Source organism: Lynx canadensis, chromosome C1, assembly GCF_007474595.2.
Source record: "Lynx canadensis isolate LIC74 chromosome C1, mLynCan4.pri.v2, whole genome shotgun sequence".
Classification (NCBI taxonomy): domain Eukaryota; kingdom Metazoa; phylum Chordata; class Mammalia; order Carnivora; family Felidae; genus Lynx; species Lynx canadensis.
Window position 1 is genome coordinate 220,450,071 of NC_044310.1, and position 26,999 is coordinate 220,477,069.

At 54.1% G+C, this 26,999-nt stretch overlaps 1 protein-coding gene across 2 annotated transcripts in view; it reads right to left on the minus strand.

Annotated features, from left to right (window-relative positions):
• The window catches only part of LOC115522027 (high density lipoprotein binding protein), a 74,351-nt gene continuing 47,352 nt past the window's right edge, over positions 1 to 26,999 (minus strand). For both annotated transcript variants that reach the window (XM_030327597.2, XM_030327596.1), the window contains exons 6-28: positions 25,059 to 25,265; positions 24,759 to 24,974; positions 24,029 to 24,235; positions 23,789 to 23,896; positions 22,394 to 22,498; positions 21,944 to 22,022; positions 20,171 to 20,310; positions 18,652 to 18,756; positions 18,426 to 18,539; positions 17,357 to 17,443; positions 17,060 to 17,191; positions 13,537 to 13,755; positions 10,796 to 11,017; positions 10,486 to 10,704; positions 9,551 to 9,689; positions 7,925 to 8,079; positions 6,977 to 7,081; positions 6,666 to 6,800; positions 5,568 to 5,711; positions 3,407 to 3,592; positions 2,813 to 2,929; positions 2,471 to 2,599; positions 1 to 2,359 (exon numbers count right to left, since the gene is read on the minus strand). In XM_030327597.2, the coding sequence (XP_030183457.1) occupies positions 2,273 to 2,359; positions 2,471 to 2,599; positions 2,813 to 2,929; positions 3,407 to 3,592; positions 5,568 to 5,711; positions 6,666 to 6,800; positions 6,977 to 7,081; positions 7,925 to 8,079; positions 9,551 to 9,689; positions 10,486 to 10,704; positions 10,796 to 11,017; positions 13,537 to 13,755; positions 17,060 to 17,191; positions 17,357 to 17,443; positions 18,426 to 18,539; positions 18,652 to 18,756; positions 20,171 to 20,310; positions 21,944 to 22,022; positions 22,394 to 22,498; positions 23,789 to 23,896; positions 24,029 to 24,235; positions 24,759 to 24,974; positions 25,059 to 25,265 (3,357 nt within the window). In that variant the 3' untranslated portion in view covers positions 1 to 2,272. The remainder of the gene's footprint in view (positions 2,360 to 2,470; positions 2,600 to 2,812; positions 2,930 to 3,406; positions 3,593 to 5,567; positions 5,712 to 6,665; positions 6,801 to 6,976; positions 7,082 to 7,924; positions 8,080 to 9,550; positions 9,690 to 10,485; positions 10,705 to 10,795; positions 11,018 to 13,536; positions 13,756 to 17,059; positions 17,192 to 17,356; positions 17,444 to 18,425; positions 18,540 to 18,651; positions 18,757 to 20,170; positions 20,311 to 21,943; positions 22,023 to 22,393; positions 22,499 to 23,788; positions 23,897 to 24,028; positions 24,236 to 24,758; positions 24,975 to 25,058; positions 25,266 to 26,999) is intronic.

Consider the following 26,999-nt stretch of genomic DNA (forward strand, 5'->3'; position numbering starts at 1 on the left):
TCTGGTTTTGGGTTTTATTTTAGAATTTATAAAATTCCAGTGTCATCCATATTCATAAGCCTTTACACATGTTTGCATATAATCTCCAGATTCCAAAATTAAGGCCAAGGGACGGATCATAGCTATGGAAACACATAATATGGAAGACATTCAACAAAGGAAATGGACACGCACACCCCACCCTGCCCAGGGCTGCCCCAGCAGCAGGGGTGGCCACAGGAGACCAGGCCTGGGCAGGGCCACCAACAGTCTTTACCAGCAACAACCAAAAACAGAGCACGCGAGATCCCAAACACAGTTCAGGGGAAGGGGGGATTCCTATCTACAACATTTAGCGATAAACGCAGATGTGCAAAAACTTGTGAAAATTTAAAATTTACATTTGGGGAAGGGCGGGGGACGTCGAAGGATGCCGTAGAAAAGATGAGGGGCAAAGAGGGCTGGGCAGACGCCGAGGGAGCCAGAGGGGCAGGCAGAGGGAAACAAGACGGCCCGCGGGAAAGGCTCCAAGCCTCATGCAGGTGGAGAGGCAGAGGGGCCCGCCCTTCCCAATCAGGCTCCCCGAGAGGGGAGGGGAGGGGGTGCCTCCCCTTCCTGCGTCTCCTCACAGGCCTACCCTGGGCACACCCAGGCCGCCTGCTGGGGTGGGTGCTCTCTCCTACCCCCGCGGCTCGCTCCCACAGATGGGCACGCCGGAGGCTGCCGTGGCAGACGGAAAGCTGGCAGGGGCAGCCGAAGGTACACTTGGGTCGAGCAACTCTCAGTCTACTTAGAATTTCAGAGTCTGGAGATCACCGGGCTTGAGCTACCGAGTGGAGAGTGAAGGACGGGGGTGCAGGGGCGGCGCAGGGTGTGCGCCAGACACGAGCTGGCCCCCAGAAACTCCAGTATCCCAGGCGGGGTGACCCGACAGGGCCCCATCACCTCCGTGCGGGCAGAGGCAGAGATGGGGAGGCCAGGGGGCCGACACCAAGGGCCATCCTCGTTCCCTCACGATGCGACACACGGGCGCCTCGGTACCGCCCGGGGCCACCTCTCCTCTCCAGAGCTGACCTTCAACAGTCCGCTGGGGGGCAGGGCACGTTGTGGTCGGGCCAAGGCCCGTGGTCCGACACCCACAGTCACCCAGCACACACCTGAGAAAGAGCGGCCCCTCCCTCACCAGCACCGGGTCCTCGGGTCCAGGCCAAGCGACCACCTCTCTCTGCCCCAGGACCACGATGCCTGCCTCTCTGAGACAGCTCCCGGGGGCTCACACGCAGCACCCCAGAGTGCATCAGAGGACAGCCTGGCTGAGCCCCAGCACCGGCTTCCCGCCCCCAGGGCTGCAGCAGACACGCCACCACCAGAAACATCTACGCCGAGAGGCTGAGCGCCAGGGTGGCACCACCCTAAGCACGAGAGCAGCCACACTGGCTCTGAGGTAGAAAGGAGGACGCTGCACACCTGGCCTGGGGCGAGGGGGCCACAGAGCGGCGGCTAGTCTCTGCTGCCACTCTGCGGGCCGCCCCTCTCCCTGTCCCCACGTCTCTCAGGCCACACCAGGCCACCACGACAGCCACGGCTGGCCCAGACGGAGACACGCGGCCCTGCCTTTGGGGTCTGCTCACCACGCTCGGGGGCGGAGACGCTTGGGTGCTTTCGGACCCCGACACATGTGAGGCCGAGACAGCCCAAGAACCCAGTCACCCTGCTGCCTCTCGGTCCCCTCTGGCTCCACCACGGCTCTCCTTTGGGCCCAGGCACTCCCAGTGTGCAAACCGGGTCTCCCTCACCACCCTGTGGTCTGGGCCAAGTGGGCTTTTGACAGCTGGAAGGTGGACTGCGTTCTGGAAGGAGGGTCTGGATGGCAGGCAAAGGGAGGAAAGGAGGTGGGAAAGGAAGAGGGCAAACATTTTGGCTTTTATAAAGTCAAGGAAATTTATTTCCTGAGGTCATGACACAGGAAGTAGACTCCGCCACAGCTGTGGAGCTCTCCTAGCGGAGGCCAGAGCCTTACGGACATGCTGGATGAGCCAGGACGCTTACGGGGAAATGTCCAATTACCTCGGTTAGTGTTCACGACAGTGGAGAGCCGTCCCAGAGCGAAGGTGTCAGGGAGCAGATCCTGAGCGCACGCGGGGTGCTGGCGCGCCTGGCTTCACTGCGAGACCTCGGGGAGGGGGAAGCGTCAACAATTTATAGAGGCTCCAGCCGCCGGGTCAGATTGAGACAAACCACGTGTTGGTGGGGTTTGGGTCAGCAGGCTGGAGAGATTTCTGCTTTTCGGTCATTATCGCTTGGGGCCCCATGGCAGGGTCTTGGGGGCCACCTGAGCCCCAAAACTGGGAAATTCTTCAGAGCTGCTCATGTCAGGAGCCTGTAGGGGGGAGAGGGCACAGCCTCAATAAGAGGTCCCGCGTGAGCCGCTTCCCAGCGAGAGGCGAGTGCCGGGGGCGCCCCCACCTCCAACGGCCTAACAGTGTCTGACCTTCTCGCTGCTGCTGGCGGTCCAGGGAGCGTCCCGTACCACAAAGCCCTTGGATGGCGCCTTGGACTCCTCGTGGGCTGGCGGCTTCATGTACACCTGCAACGCCTCGCTGTCGACCACGTCAGCCAGCTGTGGGCACAGGTGGGGGCGTCAGTCTGCAGCAGGCACACACGACGACCACGCCTGCCTGGTCTCAAGTGTTTAGGGCTCGCTTAGGGGGACGCCCTGCAACCGGCGTGCCTCTGGGAGCGGACGCACGTACATGGCCTGGCTGCTGCCCCAGGCCGGTTAGCAGCAGGCAGGGTGCCCCAGGCACAGGCCTGCTGCCCACCCATGACTCACGTATTCCTCCTCTAAGTTGAGAATGTGGTCGATGGCCTCCTCCACGTTCTCTGGGAGCCCCGTCACAGTGACGCAGTTGGGATCTGGGGCCCCACTCTGCGGGAAACGAATGTCCACCTGGAAAAGACAGCACACGCGGCCGCTGAGGTGTCTGAGGACACTCCATCTGGAGTCTCTGGACCAAAGGGTCATGGTCATGTGTGGCTGAGAATGGTGGACCCTATCTAGGGAAGTTTTCCCAAATTAACCTTGTGTTCAGGAGCCAAGGTCCTGTATGTCAGAGCTAACACATCACGACAGTACAGGACCCTGCCGCACCGAGGGAATGCTGTCTCCTCCAGGCCAGTGTGGGACGCTGACCGACGGTGTCGCGTATACGCAGCTGGGACCTCCACATGACCTCACCAACTCAGGGACGGGCACCAGCGCCTCAGAAGTCTCCCGTTCCAGACCCCAAGGGCGGTCAGCAGCCGAGGCAGGAGACCTGTGGTCCCAGGCACTCACTCCCCCCACAGCATGGGAGCACACACCCCGCTGCACCCACCATGCTTCCAGGACTACACGGCACCCTTCGTGGTGGGGCTGGGGACCCACCTTGAATTCATCCATTATTTTGCGGATGGCTTTTCCACGGGCACCAATGATGCGGGCGTGAACACGGTGGTCCAGCGGGACGTCCTCAGAAACCATCTGTTCAAGCTCACCCACGATTTTCAATATAGCGTCCCGGGCGGCTTCTGTATTCTTTTCATAGCCTGTGATGGTTATTTGGTCCTGGGGCTAAGAAAGGAGAGCGCAGTCAGAAGAGGGGATGCCCCTAGAGACCCCAGGCTGGGAGCCTCAAGCCAGCAGATGCGGCTCCACGAGGCGGCAAGAGGCAGTGCTGGCGGAGTGAGGCAGGCCTCAGCTTGAGGGGAAACACTGACCCGCTCAGGAGAGAAAGAAGATGGGGGAGACCGCCAGAAGCTGATTTAAAACAGGTCAATGATGCCCATTAGCTCCTGCGCCCCCGCCTCCCCCCAGACGTGTACGGGAAAAGAAAGGACACGCGGCCAGAGATGGCTGCAGGCGAGGAGGGTGCCGCGTCAGGGACCACACAGGGCACGGGGAAGGTCACCTCGGGCCCTGCATCTGGAGGCGTCTCTCTGGAGACAGACCCTCCTGGAGAGAAGGGGCGGGACACTGCGGCTGCACCGCACAGCCCCAGCACGCCCCTGCGCAGGACTTCCCTCCCACAGCACACGTGGACGGGTGACAGCACCACGCATGCACAGTGCGAGCAGAGCCAACACAGGACTCAAAGCGAAACGACGACAAAAAAGAAGAAAAAAATCACACACGTAAGCTATGTTCTCTGAGACAAAGGAAAAGTTACACCCACGAAAGAATGGAACAACAGAAAAGGACCAGAGAACAAAAACGCCTGGAAACAAAGGAGCGGACGCTTCGAGGTCTACCCAGAAGAGAGAGAGGCCAGAATGAGCAGGCAGAAGCAGAGCAGCAGCAGGCCCCACGGTGGCAGTGCAGGGGTGGGGGGCGGCGGGCTGTGCCTAGAACCTGCCCGGCGGAGTCCAGAACCCGCCAGCAGCCGCGAGCGCGGTGCCAAATGCAGACACAGAACAGACTGCAAACGGAAGCATAATTCTCACAGGAAAATGCTGTGTATCAAAATCACATGGCCACCCAATCCTACTTGGCTCTGAAACACTAGCCCGAGTGGCTTGAACCCTAAACAATGCCTAAAAAAGTCACGTTTCCTTGGGAAAATTAAAGAAAATAGAAGGTAGCGAAGGTGCGGAGTTTAAAGGAGCTCAATTCTCAGGATTCAACATCAAAAATTAAAGCTAAAGGGACGCCTGGCTGGCTCAGTCAGCAGAGCAGGCAACTCTTGACCTCAGGGTCATGAGTTCAAGCCCCACGTTGGGCACAGAACTCACTGAAACAGAACAAAAATCACAAATTAGCGTAAGAAAGATCAGGAGCATAAACATGTTTGTTAGAAATGCAGCGGGAACAGAAGGATGCACCCGGGGAAGGTCAGGACCAGGCAGGAGGCGCAGAGGAGAGGTGGGGGCTCCAGAGGGAGCCCTGCAGGCCTGCCTTTCTGAACTCAGGTTAAGTGCGTGGCTTACAGACTCGGGCTGAGCAGAGGAGGAAGGTGCAGAAACAGGAAGTCTGCCACAGCACGGGAACACGGGGCTGAAAAGGCCAGAGTCTGCAGAGGCATGTTGGGACTTGCTGACCAGAAGGTTCTAGAGAACCATTTCTGGGTGCCTGGCTGTGTACCATGGCCAGAGATGCAGGCAGAGACCAAGGCTCCCACAGTGGGCAGTGCTATGCTGGAAGGGGGCCCTGATGGGAGCGGAGAGGAAGACGGGCTGGGGTGTGATAGGCAGGGGGAGGGTGCCCTCTGAAGGACCGCACCTGTGGGTACAGATGCGAAGGACTCAGCCGGAGCCAAAGCCTGCCTGCCTACCACGAACAACCAGGCGGGCGTGGGAGAAATGTTCCGCACTCACGCGGCAGCCAAGCACAAGGAGACCTCGCCCAGCTGGCACAGACCGAGATGGGGCCCCGACGCCCAAGGCAAACTCAGACCCTCAGAGACCTGCCCCTCTGCGCTCCACCCTCCCCGCCCACCTGGGCGGGCCCTACGCTTGCCCGCTCACGGCTCCCAGGTCAGGGTGAGGGTACGAGAGTCCACCTGCCCCAAAGCGTTCCAGCCACAGAGTCTGACCCAAGCAGGCATTCTTACCTGGTTCCCGTCATCCTTATCGGGAAACTGGATGTTCACGTCATGTTCCAAGCGGATCTGAGTAATCACTGCCCCTTTCCTCCCAATAATTTTGGGATGGTATTTGGGGTCCACAGTGACGCTCAGCTTAAAGCTCCTTAAAGCCTGCAGGTGAGACAAGGGTGGAGTTCGGGCTTGACCTTCACCACGTGCAGCCACACGTCAACCCCACTCTGTCCTCGACCCCAAAGATCTCCTCAGTGACAAAAGCAAGATACACTTTCCCGTTAGCCTCTGTGCACTGCCAGCTGGAGGGCTGACCCGGAACGAGTGTGCACACCCCTCACAAGAGCATCGTTCAGGCGCTGACAAGACTGGCACCGTGCGTGGTGGGCTCTGAGCTGGCTCTCCAGTGAATTTCATGGGGACGTGATGAGGAAGCATAAACACGTCCTGGGGTCTTTAAAGCCTGGGGTATGAAAGCAGGCCAGAAGGAAGAGGGGACACGAGAGTGCTGAAGGACGGCCGGCCTGGGACATCTACGGCCAGAGGCTAGACCACAGGAACCAGGCCCCAGAGGTCTGCGGACCCTTCGCATCAAGACTCCAGAAAGTCCTCCTCCTCATGGGAAGCCCGTTCCCTACAGAATCTCTAGCAGGGCTTCAGAGCCTGTAACACCCAGCCTTGCCGTGCGCTTAGGAAGCCCTTCGAATGCCAGCTCTCCAAAGCCGGGAGATGGGTCCCCAAACCTACTCAAAGCAGGGCAGCTCCGGAGAGAAGGTCCGCATGGGCCTGCTGACACCCACCCTGGACCACACCACTCACATTCGGGGTTCTTTTCCAGCAATAGCTCCCAGGTCTCTCCAACCTTACCTTACCTATCGGGTTGGGGACAGCACACGTGGCAGGGTTACTTTGAAAAAAAAAGTGCTAATTAATGGGAAATCTAACTCTGCCCCTGTTACACTGAAGAGAAAAGTGCCATGCTCATAACGCTGTGTCTGATGGAAGGCTCCCCGGGTGGCCAGGTCCCCCTGCAGCCATGCGGCCGAACCGCCTGCAGTGTGGCCGGGGACCGTGGCTCTGGAGGACACCCCTGCGGGCCCGGCTGACACCCACTCGGTCCTCCTGCTCAGCCTGCAGCTCCTTCACTCGCTCCAGCAGCCCAGCCTTGGCCCGGTCCAGATTCGCGGCGAGGCCAGTGATGGCGATGACGTCAGACTGTAGTTCTGGTGCCGGCACGTGGATGTTCACCTGCAGGGGACACAGATCTGATATAGGCGGGGGTCCCGCACAAGAACCGGGGACGGAGCACTGCTACGGGGCACGACCAGGATGAGGCGCACTGCCGAGGGGCTGAGCCGCCAGGGGCCCGTGCGAGGGCTCGCTCCCAACACTGGCTCCTGGGGAAAGACTGCAAATCCCAGTACCTCAAACTCATCCATCATCTTCCGGATCCCGCTCCCCTTCTGCCCGATGATGTACCGGTGAAGGTCAAAGGGCACCTCCACTTCGATGGTGACGGGAACCAGTGCCTGCAGAGAAGACAGGGTCGGGCCTGAGAGCAGCTGGCAGGGAGCCAGTGACCCTGTGAGAATTACAGGGCGCTTCCTGGAACCTTCTATGATGTTCTACCTCAACTGAGAACTTCACCCAGGCTTTTAACTCAACAGAAAACACAGGAAGAGAATCCAGAATCCAGTTTTAAGGTTAACGCCACCAGAGCAAACTTTCTGGCCCTCACCCCAAGCCTATGCCCTTAACCGTGGCAAACCTCTTACAGAAACAAAACAAATCCAGGAAAAACAGAGCAACTGGAGAGAGACCGGTGGGGCTCAGGGACAGAAGCTGGCCTCACTGACATCAGGAACAGACTGTAGCCAAGCCTGTGTGGGTTGCTGGGTTAACAGCGGGGGACGCGGGCTCCCCTGCTCTCTCTCTACGCTAGCCCCTGACCACCTCTCCACAACCCCTTCACTTCCACATTCCACTGTTTTTAAGCACCACCTGACACATGACCTGTTTCTGCTTCTTGTCTGTCCATTCCACCTAAGCACTAATCTGCACACCGTGGAACACAGCATTTAGAGCAGCGCCCAACAGGGAGGTGGCTCTCAGGTAGGTGCCCCCCACACAAAAGACTCCTCCTCACAGACCTGAGATGGCAGTGGTTATCACTAGGCCACAGAGGCTACAGATCACGTTGACCCCGCTGTCACTGAAACCTGCCGGTTCCACATACTTGCCCATTGCCCAGCCCCCAGTGCCGGGCTCTGTGCCCGGGTCCGGTCCAGCACAGCCCGCGGTGCAAGCCAAGGTGCTTGGGGCAGCCCCACCGGGACGAGGTCCAGTCACACACTGCATGAGGGCACACCCACCTCGAGGGCTTCCTTGGCGGCCTCGCACTTTTCCTTCCGGCCAGAGATGATGATGATGTCACATCTCCTTGGGGAGCCAGGGTCGGTGTCTTTGGTGTCCCTCCCGTCTCCAGCATCGTCACCGTTCTCCTGGACTTGCGGCTCCACGCTGTGAACTGGGGAGAAGGGCAGGGCAGCTCAGAGTCCTGGCGGGAGAGGCAGGGCAGACCGGCGCCAGCCTGGCTCGCAGCCTGGCCTGGGTGGCAACAAAGGCCCCACAGTGAGGCCGGGAGTGGAGCGCTCTTCCTCGGAGGCTGGAACGTGATGCCCGGTGAGCCCAAAGGGTACGGAGCCTAGAAACTGAGCCACGATGCTGGGACACGGCAGCGAGAGGGACGAGGGAAGCCTCCAGCGGCCTCGTATGTCAGGAGGCAGGCAAGCCTCAAGAGTGAAGGGACACGAACACAGGAGTGGGCTGGCGGGGGACAAGTGTGGACCCAACACAAAAGCAAGGTTCGCAGAGTGGGATGGAACCCAGGAGTCTGTACGACATGAACGCGAGCGAGCGAGCGAACATCAGGCAGGGCAGTGCCGCACAGACCAGGGTAAGAGGTGGACGCTGCAGAACTGCCGGCACCGGAAAGATGTGACCATCGACCGCGAATTCAGCACCAGCACACGGAACGCCAGCTCCGCGGATTCTGGGGGATGTGCCACAGTTATCGCTAATGGCGTTAAGAAAACATCCTTATTCTTAGGAAGTAGCCACTACAGACAAAGGACGAGTCTGAAAATTACACTCCAATGTCTCAGAAACAACAACTGTGTGTGCATAGAAGAGGAGGTGCAAAACAAAAGAGACTTAATTTCAATAATGAACATATAAAATATGTCTTTATAGGGTACGATGTTCCTTCAAATATACTCCAAACAGCCCATGTTCTAAGGAAACAAGAGCTTCAATGGCCACGAGAAGCTCCAGAGAGGACAGAGATGGGCGGCGGCGGCGGCGGGGGGGTTCGGGGAGGACCCAGGAGGCTGCAGGGTCGGTCATCGACCAGACGAGACCAGAGACGGCACAGTGGGCTGCAACCTAGCTGGGAGCCTGGCGTGACCAAGTGAGGTCTGAGACACAGGCAGGACGCTGCTCTCATTGACCCCACAAGCCAGTCACCTCCTGGCTGCCTAACCACCCTGCCGTGCTCCCAGGACACAAGCAGGACCAAGTGACAAGCAGGACATGGAGCTGGGGGAGGGGTGTCACAGAAGGGCAGCCAGTGGCCACCTTTACTGGAGCCGCCTGCCTCACAAGGGACAAGACCCGCCAGGTAGGGGTGCTTGGGGGAGAGGCAGCTGCAGTGGACAGAGTGGGAGCAGCCCCGTCACACACATCACTTGGGAATCTGTAAGTAGCCTCAGAACCAAACCCCTGCATCAGAGGCCGCAGCTGCTTTGCTGTCCTTGGCCTTGTCACCCTGCCCGAAGGCCACCTGGTCACCCTGGGACCCGGGTGTTCCAGCAGCACGCCAGCACTGACACACGAGGCAGCACACGTGATGGCCACCTGACGCCCACCCTCCGTAGGGGAGGTCCATTCACACACCCCCTGGCTCCCCACTCAGCACAGAGCTCACCGCTGAGACCCACCTGGGTTCTCCTCTCTGTCTGGGAATTTAATCTGAACGTTATAGTCCCGAGTAATCTGCTGGATTCTAGAACCTTTGGGGCCCATGACAGATCGATGGAACTTCTGGGGTATGGCACATTCTATGGTCACCTGGGCTTCCTGGGGAGGGGGGGGTGGGCAGGGGGACACAGCAAGAAAGAAAAAAATAAAGGCAAAGGTTAACTGCTTAGGCTCGACGCGTATTTTCACCAGCTTCCACTCAATCCTCTACAGAGACCCCCAAATGCACAGATGCACGCCCCCCCACCCCTTTTCCAAGTGCTCAAAGTACAACAGGGTGGACAGAGGGAGGGTGGGGGCAGGACTGACAGGGAGGCCTCTTTCTGAGACATCTCCCAGTGACTAAGTACTGATGACCTGTCTGTACAAAACAGCACCAGCACTCACTGCTGCCCAGAGCACGTGTGACCATCTCCTGTCTCCATGCACAGAGCCCCCACCCCGAGCACAAAGCACGCGGCACTGTTAGCCACTGTCCCTGTAGGGTGACTGCACTAGCCAGGTGACATTCAAATGCTGTGGCTGTGACTCTGTGAGGAGGCATCAGGCTTAATGGTCAGGACAGTACTTCCAAGGCCCCAGCAGGGGAGGGCTGGGAGGAGCCCTGGAGGGGGGGGTGAGGCTCTCTAAGCGCTGGTTGAGAAAACCCCACAAGTTTCCATGTGGATTTGCTGACACGCCGTCCCCTGCCATCTCTTTTCTTCCCGTTGGGAAGGAGAGGCAGAGAGAAGGAAGCCGGTTCCTCATACAGATTTCATTTCATAACGTGTTTTTAAAAGCTGCTGCTCAAGGGCAGTGTCCTGCCAAGAGTAAAGCCAGAGAGGCTGAGAGTCCAAGACTGAGAACCAAAGAGCCCCAGCCTGACTGGAGCCCTGCCACCCTCCCAGGCACCTACCAGGTCCTCGATGATCTCCTGAATGCGCTTCTTGGCCGCCTCCACACAGTCCTTAGCGCCCTTGAGGGTGACCTTATCACTCTGCGTGCCAGAACGTGGGAAGCTAACCATCACCCCACCATACTCTTCAGCAATCTCCCGCAAGACCTGGCCTCGTCGGATGACAAAATGGCGGTGGTGCTTGGGGTCCACCAGCATGCAGTCCTCCACCACATTATCCTGCAGCATTGGAGGAAAGGAAAGGGAGAGGACTCGTGTCAACCACGCCGACAGGATGGACAACCAAGGGGCAGCTCCCACTGGGCCTTACCAGGTTCTGAATAAGGGCCTCCAGCTCCTTCTGTGCCTCCCTGACAGCATCCTCCTTCCCAATGATGGTGATCAGGTCCTGATCCTTGTCCTCAGCCGTTGGGAATATGATACGGGCTCCAGTGTTGTCACGCACCTTGCGTATTTTGCCACCCCCTTTGCCAATGAGGAACTTGTGGTATTCCGGCTTGGCGCGGATGTCAACAGTGAAACTCTTGGTTTGCTGTGGAAACCAACCGCAGATACATTGGTCTGATGCTACTTGCCTGGTCCCCTGGGCAAGTGAGAAAGAGGGCCTAGAGAACAACAGCGTGGGGCTAATCGAGCCTCACGGAAACTAATGGATGGACTCCCAGACGGGAAGTACTTACATGCCATCTACCATGACCACAGACACTCAGATAGCCAAGAGCATGTGGATTGAGAGCCCCAATCCTGCTGCTTCCCCAAACTGACCGAACCCCCGCCAGTGCTCTCCATCTACAGAGGGGACTTGGTGAGTGTGGCCTCGGGGTGCTAGGCAAGTAGGAGGCAACTGCACAGCAAGTAAGCCCACAGCACTCCCGGTACTCCCAAGTCGAGCAGAATGCTCCCTGTCTAGGCTTTTACCTGCTCTCGCCACAGGGGAGCCCTTCCCAACAGGAAGGCCCCATCTCAATCTCGGAGAGACCGAAGCCAACCAAGGCCCTAGTCTGACACCAAGAAGCCAGGGCTCAGCAAAAGCCCCGACACGACGACCTTGTTGAGGATTCATCTGGAGCACACACTCTGCCTGGCTGACTCAGACCCATACAATGCTTCCCCCTTCTTCCTTGTATCCTGAAACTTGGCTCACAGGCATGAAGAAACACAAGAGGGGGGGAAAAAAAAAGAGGGTCTACCAGCATGCTAAACAGAGTAACAAACAAGTGAATTCTGTTATCTTTTAAATGCTGGTTTCACAAAACATCCCTGAGAGAATCTTCTACTCTTCAGACAACGACATTGGCAAACAGCACCATTATTAAAAAACCTATGAGCAGGGGTGCCTGGGTGGCTCCGTCAGTTAGGCATGCAACTCACTGTTCGTGAGTTCAAGCCCCACGTCGTGCTCTGTGCAGACAGCTCAGCTCCTGGAACCTGCTTCAGATTCTGTGTCTCCCCACTCTCTGCCCCTCCCACCTCCACCTGCACTCTGTCTCTCAAAAATAAACCAACGTTCAAAAAAAAAAAAGCTAATGAGCAAGGTGAGCCCAGCTTAGCAACACGATAAAAGATGACACACTTAAACCAGTGGGGTCACCCAAAAACACAAGGTCGGTTAAACATTAAAACAAACAAAAAACAACCACTAGGGGCACATGGGTGGCTCAGTGGGTTAAGCATTGACTCTTGATTTTGGCTACAGTAGTGACCTCACAGTTCATGAGCTCAAGCCCTGTGTGGGGCTTTCCACTGACAGTACAAAGCCTGCTTGGGATTCTCTCTCCCTCTCTCTCACTGTTTCCTCTCCCCCCAAATAAATAAACACTAAAAAAAAAAAAAAAAAAAAGAAAAAAAAGAAAAAAGCTAACCAAAAAAATCTAATACATATGCTTAAAAAACGAAAAACCATGCTACCATGTCAACAGATGCAGAAAAATCTTCCTACAAAACCCAACACCTGTTCCCGTAACGACTCTGAGCAAATCGGTAACAGACGGGAACTTCCTCAACCTGATAAAGAGCAACTCTGGAAGACAGTGTAACTCCCACTTCATGGTGAAGGACTGAGCACTTTCCCCAAAGGCTGCCAACAAGGCAAGGCTGTCTGCCCTCCCCACTGCTACGCAACGCCATACTGGAGGCCCGCGTGGCGCAGAGGACAAGACCTACGGGCGTATAGATCAGAAAGAAACCCAACTGTCTACGCAAAGACAACATGTTCTACACATAAAACTCACAAAAAAAAGCTACTAATACTAGTAACTGAACTTTAAAGCAGATGCACAAAACAAAGCCACTACAAAAAAAAACTTATTTCAATACATGACACTAGCTGGAATTTGACACTGATTTAATTAACAACAATGCTACAAAGCAAAATAGCGAGAATATGAATCGAACAAAACACGAAGGAGAACCACATGCTGAACATAACAAAACACCAATTAAAAATCAAAGACTTAAAACAGACTGGAAGACTGAATTCCCGGGAGGTCAGTTCTCCCCAATTTGGTCTACAGATTCAACACAGTCTCGGTCAAAATCTAAGCAGGATTTTCCCCTAGAAATTGGTAAGCAGTTTCCAAATGCAGAATGGCAAAGATCTAGAACAGCTAAAGTGGTTCTACAAAAGCACAAAGCTAAAGGGCTCTCCCAGCCCCCCGACCCTATGGTGTCACTGGGACGCACAGAGTCCGGCAACAGACCCACACGTGGGTTTTGACAAAGGGGCAAAGGTGATTCAATGCAGAGTTTAAGGTGATGGCCAAAACATTTTCACTGCAGTGGTGGTCACGTCAGTGTGTGTATGCTCGTCAAAACTCAGAAAAGTGGATTTTATGGTCTATGAATTCTACTTTAAAAAGCCAATACGCCAAACCGCAACTTTTCTACATCGTTCAGGTCGGCATTCGACCTGCCAAGGCCCTTTGTTCAGCAATGGCAAAATCAGAGACATAAAGGTGTAATGAAGCAGTTTTCTGACCTGCCACAAAAACAGGGCAAGGACTTCTAGCAAGGGACAGACACGGCACCATCACTCCTGGGCGTGGGGCTCACCTTCTCCTCTGCCAGGTGCAGGAGCTGCTTCTTGGCCTTCTCCACATCCGAGGCGGGGCCCCTGATGACAACTGTGTCACTCCCCGAGCCCTCCACAGGGAAGTGGATGTGCACCCCGCCGCACTCCTCCATGATGGAGCGGATCAGGCGGCCCTTCGTGCCGATGAGGGAGTTGTGCAGCCTGGCGGGGATGGAGACCTCCACTTCGGCGATGTTGGCCTGGAATCACACACGGTCCGTGAGGTGTGGGACACAGGACGGCACGCCCGCCGCCCAGGGACCCGGAGCCTGTGTGCATGAGTGGGTACATGAATACGGGTGTGGGATGGGGCGGGGGCAGTGGCTCACACAATGTGGAAGGGAAGCCTCCGGGTTACACCGTCAAAACAGTGCTTTCCTCCTTTGATTCTCTTGGTGCCCAAGCAGAGATACACCGATACGCCCGCGGGTCAGCACCTATCCTGCCTCTAGTCAAGGTGACACAAGGACCAGGTTTAACTCCCACAAGGACACAATGGTGTTCAAGACACTGGAGACAGGGAGGAAGGAAGGTGAGCCTGCTGACTGCCCCCTGGCGAAGTCCCAGCATCAAGGACACAGGGCCGACAGGTCAGAGCCTGAGGGGAGGGAGCAGCGTGGAGGCAGAAGCCCCCGTGAACTGGACATTGCTCCCATACTGACGTGCGGAGGGAAATGGCCGAGGCTTGGGAAAGAGCCCCGGATCACTAGAGGGAGCAAACCACAGCACACAGCACTGTCCACATGCCAGGACGTGGGCACAGGAAAGCCTCACTTCAGTAGTGGGAAGTAATGCCCCAGACTAGGCACTGCTGTGACGCCACCTCATGTGTCTCAAGAGCAAGTCCACAAAGGAGCAAAGTATTTCAAAGCACCTTAACGAAGCTGAAAGACACTTACAGGAATGCAAAACTATCCAGCATCCACCGAAGTAAACCTCCTAACTTCTGGCATCCAATGAAAAAATAGCAGATAAGCAAAGAAACAGGAGAAAACTACCTCACTGAGAAGAGCACGGAAAACAGCCCAGAAATGACACAGACACTAGAACCAGTGGGTTGAGGGGCGCCCGGGTGGTTCCGTTGAGCATCCCGCTGTGGATTTCAGCTCAGGTCGTGACTTCACGGTCCTGATATCGAGCCCCACATTGGGCTCCACGCTGGGCAGTGGAGCCTGCCTGGGATTCTCGCTCTCTCCCTCTGCATCCACACCTCAGATTAAAAAAAAAAAACATAAAAAAAAGAAGAACCGGAGGAGACCGATAACGCTACAACAGGCATTTTCACGACCCTGCATATGGTCAAAAAGGCAAAGAAAGACTGAAGGTGTCAATGTAAAACCTCCAATATTCCAACTGAACCCCTATAGGTGAAAATGTCCAAAATGACAAATACACTAGGTGGGGTACAGACAGATTACACACTGCAGAAAATTAATAAATTTAAAGAAACCAATGGAGGAAAAAACACCACTTCACCTTTCCACTCAAATAAATAGCGTACCAGTGAACCACAGGACAATCTGGCTGCCTATCACCAGGTAACTGGAGTCCCTGAAGGGGAGGACAGAAAAAAAATATTCAGAAATAGTGACCCCAATTTTTCCAAATTTGATGACAATGCTAAACTCACGTATCCAAGAAAGCTCAATGAACTCCAAGACACGCGAGGAAAAGGACCCCCAGACATGTCGTATGTCGCTCAAAGCCTACGAGACGCTCCTAAAAACAAGAGCCAAAGAACGTGTGTGGAGGAGCAAAGTAAAGGAGGACCTCTGATGTGTCCTCACAGACACTGTGGGAGGTGCCAAAACAGAGTCAGGTGCAGAAAGAAAACCTCCATGCCAAGGTTGCAGAGCCCCCGGATGCCCACCCTGCCACTGGGGCAGCCTCCGGGGAAGACGGGCTGGCACTTTCTTACAAAACTAAATACATTCTTGCCACATGACCCACGTTAATACTAAGGGAAAGAAGCCAATGTGCAAACAAGAAGGTGCCGCAGGGCCACAACGCAGACCAGGGAGGCCGGGCAGCAGCGCTGGGACGTGGGATTCTCAGCACCTCCAGCGACACTGCCATAGCACGAAGTGACCCGGAGGAAGCGCACGTGGAACGTGTGCCCGGACAACTCTGAAACCACCACTAAAGTAAAAGCTATAATATCCAGTAAGCCATAAAGGGAGATCAAAGGAAAAACAAAGTTCTATTAAATCCAAAAGCAGGCAGAAAAAGAGGACAAAGACGAGACACACAGAGAACAAGTTCAAGGCGGTGGACTGAAACGGAACCGCACAGAACAATCACATCAGGGGTGACCAAGGGCTGTGGAGGGCCAAAGGAACTTGTTTATGGGGACAGTTTGTTTGGGAAGATGGAAAGTTCTGGAGACTCATGGTGGTCATGGCTGCACAGCAAGTGTGAATGCACTTAATGTCCCGGGGCTGTACACTAAGATGGCAAATCTTGTTTACATGAATTTTAACAGAATTTTAAAATTAAAAAAATTCACATTTCCTCACACTTACTAAAAATATGGATTAAAACATGGATTAAAACAGGGTATCTACAATTACTAATGTAATTAGGTACAATTAAAAGGCAGAGATGATCAAATTGAGTAAAAAAAAAAGCAAACTGCTTAAGAGAAAACTACTTTAACGAGAAAAAGTAGATTTCAGAGCAAAGACTACTACACCAGGGTAAAGGAAGATGATTCTAGAATGACACGAATTACAGGCATCAGGAATGCAAAAGAGACCACCACAGTGAAAACACACTATGGGAATACTATGCAAAATTCTACGCTAAAAAATTTGACGACTTATTAGATAAAAAACCCCTTCAAAGAAAAACTACAGGTCTCAGACCAAAAGGAAAACCATCAGTGCATACAATGACAGTATTGCGCGGCCATTAAACAAAACAAGGTGCTGACACACAGAGCAACACGGATGCTCCAGGTGAAAGCAGCTGGAGATGGGGGAGCAGACGCCAGGATTTCTTTTAGACGGAGATGCAGGAAACCCACTCTAATCCCCTGTGGCCGAAAGCAGATCAAGGGGATGGCCAGGCAGAGTAGGGGGCGGGGGCTGGCACGGAAGAGGGAGGGACTGAAAAGGAGCAGGAGGACATTTCTGGGGTGCTGGACACGCTCGGCATCCTGACTACGGAAAGGATTCCATGGATGTACACGTGTCATAACTCACCAAAGCGCACACTTTAAACATGCAGTTTTTTACACGTTAACTTTTCAGAAATTGAAAAAAATTATTGTAATGCCTTCACGACCTGATTTCCAAGCACTCAAGTCCAGTGCTACCGCTCAGACCAGCGGGGCACACCGCCACAGCCAGGCGGCAGGTGGCTGCTCGGAGGCCAGCACTGCTGCGGGGAGGGCCGGCCTGCCTGACCCCGCGTGCCTGAACAGCAGGCTAGCGCGCCGTGGGGGCTGCTGAGACAGGACCACAGGGAGCCTGGCTAGCGTCCTGTCACAAAACACCCCATTACCAGGTCTTTCTGGATGGACAGGATGCGGCTCCGGGCAGCCTCACAGTTGGCTCGCTTGCCTGTGATGATAATGGTCTCTGAATTGCTATTCTCTGCTGGAAGGTCGATCTTTGTGTTGCTTTCTTCTCGGATCTACAAGCAGATGGGACACCATGAAAAGCGGACGTCCCAGGTGAGACAGCTGGAGCCCAGGGCTGGAAAGGAAGGCTCCCTCCTTCAAAGCTCAGCCGGAATGGCAGAGGGCTTTGGGGGTAGGCTGAGGAGAGCCAAGGTTCAGGGGACAAACTGGCTGGTCACCTTTTTAATGTTTGCGCCTCCTTTCCCAATGATGTTCTTGTGAAATTGTTTGAAGATCGGAACAGAAATTGAGTAACTATTTTCCACCTTAGAGACAAAAGGAGCGGCACAATTAGCCAGCATACTGGAGTGAGGTATCCCATCATCCATGAAAGAGTATGAAATGACAGGTCTCGTTATGGGAAAACACACACTTGGATCCTCCTGGTCTCCTGCTATCTGACCTCTGACCTTCAGAGGCTTGTCACAAGAATGGGGGATAACTTACTCAGCAATTAGCTAACTGGGCAAGCCACAGTTAACTGATGCAAAGCCACCTTTATAAAAAGTGGCTCGCAATACAACCTGCCATCTGTTCGATGCAAGTTCCACAATCCAGAAGCAACGGAGTGTGCCAACTGTCCTCAACCGACACTCTGGGTACGAGGGGGTTCTGGCCACCTCCAGGACCAGAGCTGGCCGAAGGCCAGTGGAGACCAGGACACCAGGCTGGGAGAAGTAAGCCCAGAGCACACCTCAAGGTGACACACAGACCCTGCCACTCTTGGGAACCCCACCACCCCAGGGCAGCGTGAATGTGCTCAGGGCTGGGAGAGCCCCCATCAGTGATTGAGGCAGCTGTCCGCTCGGTCCCAGCCCCATGAAGGACCACACAAAGCATGAGCCCACCTGGAGTCCTCCCGTCAATAACGACCCTCCTCGGCACTTTCCAAACTACCTGTTCCCATTCCAGCTCTCAAGAAGGTAACAAATCAGTAACTGACTCCCCACACTATCTGCGTACATCCCGCTCCTTACCAGATGGCACACGTTATCTAGATACCCCAAGACCCCTCCAGGACACAAGGAACCTGGCACCCCACTTTAATTCCACGCAACACTGAGGCCCTAACAATTTCTGCCAGTCTAAGCACACGGGGTTACCAGGGACGGCATCACTATGGAGATGGCAGACCAATCCAGGGTCCAGGTGTGCTCCCCAAGCAGAGGTACTGACGGGACAAGTCCCCCAGGCCTCTCCGCCACCAGTAACATTGTATCACAACCAAGGAGGGAAAACACCCCCTACCAGGTCTGCCACCATCTTCTGCATGTATTTGGTGCATTTTTCCACCTCGTTCTTGGGCCCTCTGAGTTGGACGATATCACTCTTTTGTGCTGGGTCTGGAAAGTTGATGATAACCTGGGACAAATCACCACAAATGCAAGTTCAGTTATTGGTAATGACCGGATTCCACAACAGTGCCAATCAATCCCTCCTAGAGGACTCGAGAATGCCTTTGGAAAACCCTTACCTCTGGGAATTTGTCACGAATTTCACGGATCCGTTCACCCTTCTGGCCAATGATGGTGCGATGGAATCTCTGCTCAATGATCAGATCCTTGGTACGCTCATTTTCCTAAAAACGCGGTTTGAGGAGATGATGTAAACAGCAGGAGGCCCCCCGGGGGCCTGGGGAGCTCCAACAGCCTCGTAGCACCACAGGGAGTCGGCAGCCAGCAGAGTGCCCTGGAGAGGACACCCACTCTCTCTAACAACATGGGCTGGGTGTCATTTTCCTGAATGAAGTACGATTCCACAGCAGAGTTCAGGACCCCTCAACCAGAAGTGCCAGTGCAGTGGCCTCAATCCATGGGGATGAGAGCAAGAGACCATGAGGCACAACGCCCTGCAGGCAGTGATCCTTCCAGAACACAGTGTGGTTCAACCACTGCCACACGTGGATAATTAACAAAGGTTCAACACCAGACAATAAACCTGCATGGTTCTGGTTCTCACCTACCCCAGCGTCTCACTAAAACACCAAAGAATACAAAAGAATAAACAGAGGTAGGATAAAGAAAAAACACTAGCAGCTAACCATTCAAAATCTTGGGGGAGATTCTGGATCAGACTGGCACCAGGCTGACAGAGAAACACGGGTTCAGTAATCCCACAGAAGCACCAGATACCCCAGACAAAGGGACCCCCCCCCCCCCCCCCGGGCAACAAGAGAGCTGGCTGAGTAAGGGAAGAGCTGGAACCCTCCGCTGAGCTGTGAGCTCAGGGATGGCCAGAGAATGGCAGGAGGCCGCATGTGTCGGCTTGCAGCTGAGGAAAAGGAAAGGCCTACTGCCCAAAGGGGGCCTTGAGGGCAGGCTCCAGGCCTGGGCACCAGAGCCAGGCAGTGACAGGGTGAAACAGACATGCAGCTCACTCCCTATCCCGATGAGGCACGCACACTGCCCTGCGCGAGGCTTCCCGACGTTCTGCAAGTGTTTACGCTGAACCGTAAACGCTCACTCAGCACGTGCCTCCTCTGGATGCTGAAAGGCATCCCAGTGACGCGTCGGTGCAGCCCAAACCAACAATCACAGCTGCATGGCTATCTGCATATGAATCACACAATCAAGATAGACACACCAGCGCTGACAGCTTAGACAGGGGAGTGCAGAACTTCAGTCTGGCAACAGGAAAAAGCCCCGCCAACCTTTAGAGTTGCGGATAACCACACAGCAGGAATTTTCAACCTTGGCTGCACATGGGAGTCACCTGGGTGCTTCTAAGAATCCAGAAAACCCATCACAGTCCCTGGAGTCAGTACTCAAAGCATCCCAGACTCCGGGGTTTCCCCAAGGCCAAAAGCCCTGCTGCAGAGCCCCAGTGCCTCCAGCGCAGCACCTGGGCCCCTGCAGGTCAGAGCCACTCCTAAATTGAGCGAGTCCCATTCTCCAGGACCACACATGAAAACAGAGGCACAGAGGGTACCCTGCAGAGTCACCCAGCAGGCACAGGCGCACCCCTCCCCAGCAGGGCCTGGCCGCAGGTCTCACCATCCGAGAGGCAAGCTCCAGCAGCTCCCGCTTGGCCTGCTGCACACCCTGCGGGTCCCCCTCGATACGGATCAGGTTGCTCTTCTCACTGTCAGGAGGGATGCGCACGGACACCTTGTACTGGTCTTTGATTCTGTTTACTTAATGATACAACAAGAAACACGTTTTAGACTCAGAATCTATTATGTTCCACTAGTGATTAACCACCTAGCAGAACAGGACTAAAGCCCCCACTCACCGGTCACCCAACAAGTAAAGAGGGTGATTAAGCCTTCAGTGCAAGACTCTCCATTCTCTCAAATGTGTTGGGTATGGTCTTTACCTAGACGGACCATGCAGGTGTCACCCTGAGGATGTCACCTGATGGACAGCTGGGGCCTCTCAGTGGATGAGGTTTCCCTGGCCTGGGCTATGGCTGGGGCTTTAGAATACTTAAAAGATCCCAGGGGTTTCTAAGGTGGAAGCAAGTTTGGGAACCGAACCACTGTGTTCTCACGTCATAAAATTACTCTCAAAAAAACAAAAATAACCGAAGGGCACCTCCCAATGACCACCTGAGGCCTCCACGGAGGTCAGGCTGCTGCCCAGAGAGACCCCACCATCAGCTGGGATCCAAATCAAGACTTCACTTCTTTGCCAAACAAGCTGAGTTCAAAACTCTCTGTCATCTTCTTCGAACAGAGACCCAAGCCCCCACACCCTGGAGAGACCTTATCCCCAGAAACAAGGCCTGCATTTTGCCCAAGCTCCTTAGGGGTCACAGAGGAGGGCTGCGAGCACACACAGAGACAGCCAGGACATGTGCTATTTCAGGGTGAAACCACGTAGGACAACAAGAGCCAAGGACTCAGAAGCCAGGTGGGAGGTTTCAGATCGTGAAAGAAAAGGAGGGGAGAAACAGAACCAGAAAGCGAAGAGAATTAACCTGAACCGCACTGGGGGCTCCACACTCCTGGGGAGCAGACACGGGCAATTTGTGTCAGAGCTACGAGTTCTTACGTTAAGACACCCCAGAGTTCATCCACACACACACAAACAAATCGAGTTACAGTGTGCGCGAGGCTTCAGCAGTATGTGCAAGGAAGCTCCATCAGGAGGTGTTCTGTGTCTATGGACTCTCACTGGTGTTTAAAATACCCCAGAACACAAGACTGACACCAAACACGGCACAGCTGACAAGCTCACGTTACTATGAACAAAAACTGGACCGTATCAGGCAAAAACCAAAGAGGACACACTCACAGGGCATCCTGTCTACACGGCTGGGGTCCCTACAACCTAGGGATGGACCCAGGCTGGGATGTGTGCTGCCCTCTCACCTCCTACTACAGAGGAAACATAGGGACAAGGAAAGCACTGTAATGTGTTGGGTGGCCTCACAGTAAACCAGGCCAAGGAGTGGGTTTTAGAAAACATCCTTCATTTGGGCACAGCCCTCACTCAACACACTTCTGAGGAACCACGCTTGCGCTCCTGATCAGACAGAGCTCACCTGGGCTGCCGTGATATCGCTTGCCCAAAAGAACCCCTCCCTGTGCCCGTGAGCCCAGACATTTCCTGCTCCTTGGGGAGCCCTGCTAGGCACCCATTCGGTAGTGACTAGAAAACCAGTGATGTTACCCCATCAGGCTCGGCAGTCCTTCACCGTGACCTCTGACCAGGATGGTCATGGTTACCTCCAGACCAACCACAGCCCGGCGAGAAGAGGAGTTCGAAGCTGTGTGACCCAGCCTCAACCCCAGCACCACCCCCGGCGCCATCAGCCGCACTCACTGTTGGCCCCGCTCTTCCCGATGAGGTGCCTGTGGAACTTGTGGTCCACGTTGATCTCCACATAGTCCATCCGGGTAATCTGCAGGAGGAGCACAGAATGGGTCCGGAGACAAACTCTTGAGGCCATGGGATGAGCCACAGTCTCAGACACCAGCAAGAACCAAAGTCCAAAAGCCGGTAGCTGTTGCCATGTTTTGTCACTCAACTGTCGGGCATTGTTCCAAGACTGTCCTTCCGGCCCACTTCAAAGACCCTTCTTCAAAACAAAGTCTCCTCCATCCATGAACCTCCTGGACTTGGCCAGGTTCTAACCGCTTCAGAACCTGTTACTCGCCCTGGGCTACCCCTGGGTAGCCAGGCCCACCCACGTGATGTCTGACTGGCAAGCGAGGACATTCCAGCCACGGCCCTACTTCACCAGCACCCACAATGTGCAGGGGGGCATCTTACCAGGTCTTTGACCATGGCTTCAATCTGTTCCTGGGCCACGTTTACATCCTCTGTGGGGCCTTCCAGAGTGATCTTATCCTCACCTTCCGTGAACTCGATGTGAACCTACCACATCAAAATGAGGAAAGAGATGGCCAAGACGGCACGGCACAGCGGCAGTGCCCTGAGAACCTGCGAGTGCTTTCCTGAGGCAGCGGCCAACCCCACCTGCTTCATATAAACGCACGTCCAGAGACACCACAGGCGGCTGAAGAGGGCAGCTGGGGGACACCCATTATTTCGCTACTACTGTGATCTAATCATCTTTGCTTCAGTAAATGTGGGAACTGTAAAATCCTCCACGATATGCCTACCACCCAAACCACAGACCTAGAGCACCTCAACACCACTTTCCCCACTGTTTCGCTGTGGCACTTTCCCTGTTACAGGCCTACTCCTCTTCGCTTACACAAAGAATGAGACATGAGACAAGTATTGGGGCACCTGGGTGACTCAGTCGGTTGAGCGTCCGACTTCAGCTCAGGTCATGATCTCATGGCTCTTCAGTTCGAGCCCCGCGTGGGGCTCTGTGCTGACAGCTCGGAGCCTGGAACCTGCTTCAGATTCTGGGTCTCCCTCTCTCTCTGCCCCTCGCCCACTAGCATTCTGTTTCTCTCTCAGAAATAAACATTAAAAACATTTTTTTAAAAAAGTCAAACAATGAGAACAAGCATTAGGGAGGAAATCTGAGCCCATGGAGAGCTGCCTGAAGGTGGTCCACAGGCAAGGCCAGCCCTGTCCCCGCTTACGACACACCAGGCAAGAAGGCAACGTGTGACAAGGGCGTTAAGGGAGAGTGGCCCCAGGAAGCAGCTGCATTTGTGTGAACCAGGACCCTGAGCCTAAGGGAAACATAAAGAAGTCAACTGGAAACCCGCTGTGAGTCGGAGGGGGGTACGAAGGATGTGCTCCCGCGCAAGTCAGCCGGGGTAAGTCCACGGGGAGCTGTGGTCCCCTCCGGAAGACCAGGAAGACGTCAAGGATGGAAGTGTAAAGCATGAAAAGGCTGTAACACCGCACTTCAAACAAACGGCGCACGTGTGCTCTTCCAAGTTTACAGACATAACCATCGTGAAGTTACTACGCCCTAATACATGAGATCTTTCCTAAGGTATCCACGACACCTAACAATACACACAGCTTCTGATTAAAAAGATCAAAAGAATGACAGATACATTAAAAACTTTATTATGTTCTTCCTCAGCCACCCATGTAAACGGACTGTCACAAACAGCAACTGACTTTTAAAAACTGTGCCACAGTCTTCAGAGGCATGCCCAGAATAAACAACAAATGTCAGCAACGGGATGACAAGATCAAAAACTCAGAACGAACACATCCGCAAGGCCCCCTCACCTTAGGCATCTGCTGAGTGATCTTGGCCAGGTTCTGCCCTTTCTTGCCAATGATGAATCGGTGAAGCCAGGAAGGAGCGGAGACGGACGATACCGTAAAACTGTTGGCCTAGGAAACCAGGAGGCAGAGCAGCGGGTTTGCGGGGGCCAGCTCACGCGTGTTCATGCTCGCCAGAGCCAGGCGTGCGCTCCCCCGACGCGGTCCCTGCACCCAGCGCCCAGTGTCATACGCGGCAGTTACCTTGGCATAGACTTCAGTCAGCGCCTGCCCCAGCTTTTCAGGCTCGCCTCGAAGTATCACAGTCTCGGAGATGCTGTCTGAGGGTGGGATCTCCACAGACACGCCTGTTCTTTCCAGGATCTCCTGTAAGGAATTGCCCTTGGGCCCGATGACATACTTGTGCTGGGACTTCTTTACCTCCACAGCGATGGTTGTGGTCTTCTTTTTCTAAGAGCACCATGAGGGAGTCAGAAGGGAGGACTCAGGAGGAATAGGTGGGAACAGAACACTGTCATCAAAGAAGGGGGGAGCAAGATGCAGAGCCTTACATACTCGTGAGCCCTCGCAAGTGAAGACGGGGACCAGCCAACCCCCAGAACCTCCTCTGATCAAGGGCTGGGTTTCGTCCTCACAAGAATCACCTGAGAATTTAACTCAAGCCCAGACTGAAAAGTGCAAGTCCATGAGGTGAGGACACCAAGTCCTCCCCCTACCTCAAGGAGTGAGTATGGGGACTCCATGACGGGGACTCACAGCAGACAGCTAGCTCCAACATTTGACTGGATCTGGGTGCTACATCCAGCCCAGACGTCTAGCTCCAAGCTCTGTCCACTCTTTCCCTGCCCAACAGCTCCACCTGCTAACTAACTGGAAACTGAACTCATCTGGGCACAAGAGGGGTAAGAGGCAGGGGCTAGACTTCAGCCACACCTCCAGATGACAGTCCCCACACTCTCTGCCCAACCACTACCTTCTCCTCATAAATCTTCTTGATGCGAGCCACAGCCTGGGCCAACTGCTCCTTCTCTCCAGTGAAGACAATTTCTGTCCGGTTGACGCTGGGTGGGGGGATGTTGATGCGCGTCCCTGTCTCCTGCATGATCTCACCAACAAGTCGGTTATAAGGCCCAGCGATGAAGGGGTGGAATGCCTTCTCCACTTCCAGCCTCTCGACAGCACGTTTGTCCTGGAAAGGACAGAACAGAACCATGAAGGCACAGCTCTTGGGCTGAGGACAATGCACACACACCAAGCCCTCACCTGGCCCCACCTGCTCAGCAGAGATGAGCAAGACTTCATGGCGAGCTTTCTCGATTCCTTCTTTGGTACCGGTGATCCTGATCTGATTGCTGGCGTCATCTGGGCGTGGGATCTGGATTTTGGTTGCAGTTTTGAGCTCTAAGTCTTGCAGTTTCTCTCCATTTTTGCCAATAACAAAGCGATGGTGTTCTTTGGGAATGGCAACAGTTGCTGAGGCCTGTAAGAGGAAGAGAGGCAGAGAAAACAATAGTATTTGTAGGTCCTGAAAAAGCATTATTTCTCCACGATATTCTCTCCGCCTGAAACGCCATTCTTGCCTGCCAGTGCCAGCCCATCCCTCAGAACACTCCCAGGTTAAATAAACATCATGGTCTTGGGGACGCTTACCCTGACCCCAAGGCTAGGAAAAGTTCAAGTGCAATACACCCCCCCAGGACCCCATGACACATGCTCTGCTGTCATAGTTAGTTAGAGGTACTGATTTGTTCAACAGCTTCTCGACGCAATGAGCCACCACGAGAACAGGAATATTCAAGAATGCTGTCTTGTTCTCCACTTCCATGACTGTCAACACCATCCTGGGACATGGTAGGAAAGCAGGTACATAACTGACTAACCACATTAATTTTTGTTTCTGGAATACTAAGCTATTTTTATTTTCAGACATAAGACCTATATCCCTAATAAACTCTTTTTCCGCTCTTTTACAACCAGTTAAAACAGACGACTTGTCTGAGAAAATAAAATAGAAATAGTCCAAAGCCTTCATCCAATGAGTCCAACTGCTAGAAATCAAGCAGGTTCCTGAAGTCCCAAAGAGCCAGGAGGACACAGGCTCCCAGTCTTCCCAACTCTGTGCAGAAAGTAGGCACTAAGACGACTTAAAAAAGAAAAGTGTTAAAGCTCCCAACACTGGTGTAGCAGAAACTCCCGTATCAGCCACTTCCCCCTTCCCCCAAAATACCGTCTTATAGCAGACTACCTGACGTTCAAAACAAAAACGTCATAGAGACCATATAACAGGACCTCACTTCCCAACCAGCACAGAAAAAGACCACCAGCTTGTTACACATTCTGATCAGCTCACGTTTGCTCCAAAAATGGATCAACGAGGAAATCATTTTATGTAATTCATCATACCACTGACGTGTCATGACGTTGACGTAAGAAGAAAAATCAGGGGCGCCTGGGTGGCGCAGTCGGTTAAGCGTCCGACTTCAGCCAGGTCACGATCTCGCGGTCCGGGAGTTCGAGCCCCGCATCAGGCTCTGGGCTGATGGCTCAGAGCCTGGAGCCTGTTTCCGATTCTGTGTCTCCCTCTCTCTCTGCCCCTCCCCCGTTCATGCTCTGTCTCTCTCTGTCCCAAAAATAAATAAACGTTGAAAAAAAAAAAATTAAAAAAAAAAAAAAAAAAGAAGAAGAAAAATCAAACGATCACCTCCAGAAAATTTAAATCTATTTATGATTTAAAATGTGCAAGAACATGAACATCAATGGATGCGTTACTCCTGTAACGTGACAAAAGGCATGCACCCTACTCAGCCTGTACTTAACGGGAGGTACCCACTGAGGTCTGCCCCCCCAACCTCCACTGCAGGGGGTCACCACAAAAGGAAACCCAAGGAAGCAAAGCAGGCACAAAGATGAGACAGGGAAGAGGCACGGGCCTGTGCCTTCCGGAGCCCCGGGAAACTACAACTTTATTAAACGTCTAAGGTCTATAACAGGGAGAAGAGCAGCACCAAAGCAGCTTTATCTTATGTTAACAGCAACTGGTTCGAAGACAGAATGCAAAAGAATGGCCATTTCTGACAGGCCAAAAAAAAAAAAAAAAAGACAAAGTAGCTAAGTAGACACAACCCAACATAAGAGGTGGGGTCCCTGCACTAAAACTCACAGGACGGGGGCGCCCAGGCGGCGCAGGGGGGATCCGAGCACTAGAACTCACAGG